At 39.9% G+C, this 6,550-nt stretch overlaps 1 protein-coding gene across 1 annotated transcript; it reads left to right on the top strand.

Moving 5' to 3' along the window:
• The first annotated feature begins 1,085 nt into the window (after positions 1–1,085).
• Positions 1,086–1,521, top strand: LOC120240452 (28S ribosomal protein S21, mitochondrial-like). Its single transcript, XM_039245211.1, has one exon. The coding sequence runs from the start codon at positions 1,138–1,140 to the stop codon at positions 1,399–1,401; it is 264 nt and encodes an 87-aa protein (XP_039101142.1). The 5' UTR covers positions 1,086–1,137; the 3' UTR covers positions 1,402–1,521.
• The last annotated feature ends 5,029 nt before the right edge of the window (positions 1,522–6,550 follow it).

The raw sequence follows: 6,550 nt of genomic DNA, 5'->3' as shown, positions 1-6,550 counted from the left end.
GTTCTGAACACTTCACAAGTATTAAATATATTTAATCTCCACAGTAGTGAGGAGGTACTATGATTATCTCCATTTTATATTAGAGATTCGAGTACCGAGAAGTACACAGGTCTTTCTCAGCTTACAATGGGGTTACCTCTCAATGAGCCTATCCTAGGTTGAAAATGTTAAGTTGGAAGTGTATTTTATATACTTAACTGAACCTCATAGTTTAGTCTAGCCTACTTTAAAAGTGCCTGGAACACTTACATTAGCCTACAGTTGGGCAAATCATCTAACACAAGCCTATTTTATAATAAGGAGTTCACTGTCACATATAATTTATTGAATACTGTACCATAAGTGGAAACAGAATGGTTATAAGTGTATTGGTTTATCCTTGTGATAGAGTGGCTGCCTGGGACTTGCGGCTCATGGCTTCTGCCCAGCATCATGAGAGAGTATCCTACTGCCTATCACTAGCCCCAGACAAGAGCAAAATTCAAAATTCCAAGTATGGTTTCTACTAAATGTGTATCACTTTCACAGCATCATTAAAAAAAAAAAAAGAAAAAAAATCCTAAGTCAGGAACCATCTGTAATAATGTGACTAAGGTTATACAGATAATAAGACAGAGACCTGGGATTTGAACCCAGCAACTCATAATTGTAGTTTCTTTCTTTCTTTTTTTTAATTTTTAGTGTTTTTTTATGTATTTCTGAGAGAGAGAGAGAGTGAGCAGGGGAGGGTCAGAGAGAGGGAGACACAGAATCCAAAACAGCCTCCAGGCTCTGAGCTGGCTGTCAGCACAGAGCCCGACGCAGGGCTCGAACCCACAAACTGCAAGATCATGACCTGAGCTGAAGTCGGACGCTCAACCAACTGAGCCACCCAGGCGCCCCTCATAGTTGTAGTTTCTAACCAGTATGCCTCACTAGCTCCACAGCGCAGCTTTAAAAAAATATTGTTATCTAATTGGATAAAAGTAGATACACAACATTCCACAAAATAAATGGCCTGAAAGCTTCCAGAATATCAGTGTCATGAAGCTGCACACAAAGGTAGAAGGACTGTTCTGAATTAAAGGACAATATAGACAGAGGCGCCCCGCGGCAGGTTCCGGAGGTCGTGGGATTGAAGATTTAAATCCCAAGGTCATGGCAAGACATCTGAAGTTCATTGCCAGGACTGTGATGGTACAGGAAGGAAACGTGGAAGGGGCATACAGGACTCTAAACAGAATCCTCACCATGGATGGGCTCATTGAGGACATTAAGCGACGGCGGTACTATGAAAAGCCTTGTCGCCGACGACAGAGGGAAAGCTATGAAACCTGCCGGCGGATCTACAACATGGAAATGGCTCGCAAGATCAACTTCTTGATGCGAAAGAATAGGGCGGACCCATGGCATGGCTGCTGAGGCCTGTGGGTAGTAGGCCCAGTATGAAGCTCCCTATCCAGCTGTCCCCTTCCTATCTCAAAGCCCATTTGTTCTTACCTTTTTTTTATAATAATAATCTCAATCACATATACGCAAGAAGACCTGCCTATATAGAAGCAATCCCATAGTTATCAGTGGACCCTCTCTTTTATCAAGTGAAAGAGAAACTGAGTCAAAAAGTTGTCTAAAAGTAGAATGGTGCTAACCAAGGGCTGGTTGGGAGTGGGGAACAGGGAATTATTGTTTAATGGGTACAGAGTTTCAGATGGGGATGCTGGAAAAGTTCCAGAGACAGATGGTGGTGATACTTACACAACAATGTGAATGTACTTCATGCCACTGAACTGTACACTTAAATGGTTAAAATGGCAAACTTGTGTATGTTTAGCTATAATAAATTTTTAAGTAGTCTAGGAGAGATGAGGAGCTTTTCTGAAATGTGGAGAAATAGATCTATAATTTCCTACCCAATTCTTATAAAACCCAAATCAAGACCTTATTATTGGAAAAGCACCTGTTACTCTTCACTGAACTGTCCCTTCCTCCCAACTATTAGAGGAAGCGTGTACATATTTGGAATAAATTTTGCTACTGAAACACCCCAAAAAAAAAAAAAGGACAATATAGAGACATAACAACTAAATGCAAAATATGATCCTTGATTAGATCTGAGTCACAAAAAAAGAGTGATAATAGACATTACTAGAAAACAACTGGGGAAAATGGAATATGATAGATGAAATAGGATAAATAAAATGAATATGAGAATATGGACCAGTATTAAATTGGCAGGTTATTGGCATCCCCATTTTACAAGAAACACAGGAGCAGAGAGAGAGCTTACTACAAAGTCTCATAGCTAACAGGTGGCAGACCTGAACCCCAAGCCAACTGTTCTATTTACACCCCCGCACTCCTCCGTACACCCCTGTTTCAGCGCTGGCTGTTGGTCAAACCTCCTCCATACAATTGTTGGTTCTCGAAGTCCAGGACTTTCTTGGTAGATTTTGGTTCTCAGCAGAAAGGCCTGTTGCCTCCAACATTGTTTTCATCCAGGCAGCACCCTTGCTTCTGTAGCAACCCCACTTTGCCTTTTATCTAAAAATGAGATGGCAGTGTTTATATTCTTGAGGGTAATAGACCTTCTGTTTCTTTTCCCATATTTTCCGCTAAAAATTAAAAAAAAAACCAAGCTAGCCAGGAAATCACTAGGAAAATCTGAACTTTGGATAGGTATACACTATGACATCTCATATCTTCAAATGTACAGGTGATCATTTTCAAAATGTTAGGATGGAGGAAAATAGAATTGTTAGCAACAGTTATTATAACTGACATTTATTGGAGTGCCTGAGTGGCTTTGTTGGTTGAGGGTTGGACTCTTGATTTCAGTTCAGGTTATGATCCCAGGGTTGTGGGATCAAGTGTTGTGTTGGGCTCTGCACTGACTGTGGAGCCTGCTTAAGATTCTCTCCCTCTTGCCCTTTGCCCATCTCCCTGGCTTGTGTTCTCTAACAAATAAATAAATATAATTAATTAATCAATTAATTTACATACAGAATCATATATACATATTTGACATTTATGGAGGGTCTCCTTGGGCCAGGTACTCTGTTTCATTTAATTAATCTAGGAGATAAGTCCTATTATACTGTCTCTTTTATCTATTTTATTTTTTCATAATGTAATTTTAATTATTTATTTAAGTTTATTTATTTATTTTTGAGAGAGAGAGCATGAATAAGGGAGGGAGGGGGCAGAAAGAGAGAGGGAGACAGAGAATCCCAAGTAGGTTCCACACTGTCAACAAAGAGCCAAATGTGGGGCTCAAACTCACGAACTATGAGATCATGACCTGAGCTAAAATCAAGAGTCAGACATTTAGCCCACAGAGCCACCCAGTGCCCCCACTGGTTCTTTAATTGACTCAGACTCAGAGAGGGAAGGTGACTTATCTCAAAGTCATTGAGCTCATTAAATGGTGGAGTAAGAATTTGAATTCAGGCCTCCAGACTTCAGAACCTGTGCTCTTGACCAATCATTAGTCTCTGACTAAATTGACATGCTCTCTGCCTTGCTATATTACCCTCTTTTGGTCTCTTATTGGAGTCTATGAAAAATAAGCTCTCTTCCCTCTGAGGATCAATAGAATGTTCATGCTCGCCCCCCACCCACCCACCAATGTCTCCTGGGATATATTTTAAATTATGAGTCCATTTCTACAAATGTCAGAGTTAAGTTGGCAAAGCCATTTCTTTTTAAGTTTCTTTTCTCCCCTTATGGTCATAAAGGAATCCTTGGTAGAAAGTTTGAGTAAAGCATTTTTGTGCTATTAGATAATGAGACTAGAAAGAAAATGCATGCACCTTTTTTCACCCCCAAAAATTACAATTTTAAACTCTAAAGCATTTGAGATTTCAAATGTTAAACTTCACAGATGACTCGTCATTGAGGAAAAGCTGCTCATTTGGCTTTGAATCAAGTAGATCTCTTTATTTTAAGCTGTTTCTGTTCAGTGTGATCCCATGGGAGCCTTCACATACAGTGAAATCTAACTTCCCCTGGAGTGAGGCTGGGACGCTGCTTCAGACAGTCATTCATTAACATGCCCGAGAGCATTTTAAAACAGTAGTGGAAGGAAATCCCAGAGCCAGCTGGGAGGATGTCCTTAGAGGCACCAGAGAGGGGAAGTGTGAGGTGTCTGAGAGAGTTGAGGTTTGGAGAGATGAAAGAGGTTACAGAAAGGTGGAAGATAATGCAAAGGAAAAGAGAAAGGAAGACAGGCAGGCAGCCGAGAACACTACTCCATGAACAGTAAGTAAAAGAGCTTATGTTGTAGCAGGAGTGAAGGCAGATTAGATATGAAAGAAAAAAGTTTCTGAATCAGACTGATTATTAAACGCAAAGGAAACTGTGTAAACACCTGGGAAGTCTTTCCTAAACACCAGTAAAAAATAAATTACCCACAAAATTAAAATGCCAAAAAAATTAAATACAGATAAATGTGAAAAAGGAGAAGGATGAGGAAGAAGAGGAGAAGAAGAAAGATAAATGCCAGCTAATGTATGTGGAAAAAATGACAGAAATCGAAAAACCAACGTTTGCCAACCACCAAAGCAAAAATTGTTTCAGGAAGGATAATCAATAGTTGCTAAATCCACTGGGTGCAAGACTGTGCAAGAACAGGATAGTCACATGAGCTCAAATAGTCACTCTACTTATTATTAGTTTACTAATTACAAAGGGCAAACATGACTTTACAATGGAGAAATCTAGCAAACTTCACAGCACCAATAATGTAACAAACTAACATGTGCCTCCTGCTGCGGTAAAATGGGAAATACATATTATCACTGAGGTTATAGTCTCACTACAATGTTTAACCTGAGTCTAATCAGAAGGAAACAAACAGACAAATCCAGGTTGCTCATGACAAATGATGGCCTGGACTCTTTAAAGTGCAAATGTTGCAAAAGACTCATACACAAATATGGGAGCCTGTTTTAAATTAAAGGAAACTAAAAAGATATGACAATTAAATGTGATGTGTGAGCCTTGATTGACTTCTGGATCAAGAAAAAAGAAAACTATTGTGGACATTATTTGGACAAATAAGGAAAGTGAATATGGACTAGATATCAGATATATGACTGATTATATAAATGCTAAATTTCTTGGTGTAGTATTATGGTTTTATTTGTTTATTTTTAATTTTTTAATGTTTTATTTATTTCTAGGAGAGAGCGTGAGAGAGAGAGAGACAGCGTGAGCAGGGGAGGGTCAGAGAGAGAGGGAGTGACAGACTCTGAAACAGGCTCCAGGCTCTGAGCTGGCAGTCAGCACAGAGCCCGACGCGGGGCTCGAACCCACGAACCGCGAGATCATGACCTAAGCGAAAGTCGGACACTCAACCGACTAAGCCAACCAGGCGCCCCAGTATTATGGTTTTATAGGAGAATAATTCTTAGGAGACACATTTAGGGGTAAAATGTCATGATCCCTTAACCTTTCAAATGATTTAGTCAAATATATACTACCAAATAGATATATATAGAGAGAGATAAAACAAATGTGGCAAAATGATATCAATTAGTGGACCTGTAGGAAGGGTATATGGATATTTGCTATACTGTTCTTTCAACTTTTCTGGTCTTGAAACATTTCAAAATTTAAAAAAAATGTAGATCATGTTTTTGCTTTAGATATTTAGATTCAGCCCTTACTTGAAACAAGGAAATAGTCTCATGGACTCTGGGATTCTCTGATTTATTTTAGGACTCTGTTACAGTGCTTCAGAAAATTCCAAAGTGCATGTTAGTACTCGCTTAGGCAGCACATGATAAAATGCATGTTAATCTAGAATGTCAAATAACTCTTTTTCTTAAAAAAATTATTTATTTTGAGGGGTGCCTGAGTAGCCTAATCAGTTAGGCATCTTACTTGATTTCTGCTCAGGTCATGATCTCATGGTTCATGAGTTCAAAGCCTGCATGGGGCTCTCCGCTGGTGGTGCTAAGCCTGCTTGGAATTCTCTCTCTCCTTTTCTCTACCTCCCCCCCCCACCACATCAAAATAAATAAATAAATTTTTAAAATTATAAATAAATAAATCAACATTTTAAAAAATCATTAAAATTTATTTATTTTGGTAGAGAGAGAGAGTACATAGGGGAGGAGCAGAGAGAGAGAGAGAGAGAGACAGAGAGAGAATCCTAAGCAGGCCCCTTGCTGTCAGCATGGAGCGGGATGCAGGGCTCCATACCATGAATCAGGGGATCATGCTCTGAGCTGAAACCAAGAATTGGACGCTTAGCCAACTGAGCCACGCAGATGCCCCTCAAAGAGTGTTTTTAAACAGCTGGAAGAAGGACAAATGGCAACAATTCTAGATTGTGAAAAAAAGAAACAATGAAAAATGACTTTTGTTTTTAAGGTGTGGGGGTTGGTGATACATGAACCTCACTTTCAGCATTAATTAGTCCCTCCCGGGGCGCCTGGGTGGCTTAGTCGGTTAAGCGTCCGACTTTCGCTTAGGTCATGATCTCGCGGTTCGTGGGTTCGAGCCCCGCGTCGGGCTCTGTGCTGACTGCCAGCTCAGAGCCTGGAGCCTGTTTCAGAGTCTGTGACTC

This window comes from Hyaena hyaena, unplaced genomic scaffold (genome assembly GCF_003009895.1).
Source record: "Hyaena hyaena isolate Hyena2069 unplaced genomic scaffold, ASM300989v1 scaffold_256, whole genome shotgun sequence".
NCBI lineage: Eukaryota > Metazoa > Chordata > Mammalia > Carnivora > Hyaenidae > Hyaena > Hyaena hyaena.
Note: the sequence above shows the minus strand (reverse complement) of the source record. Positions and strands in the feature narration are given on the sequence as shown.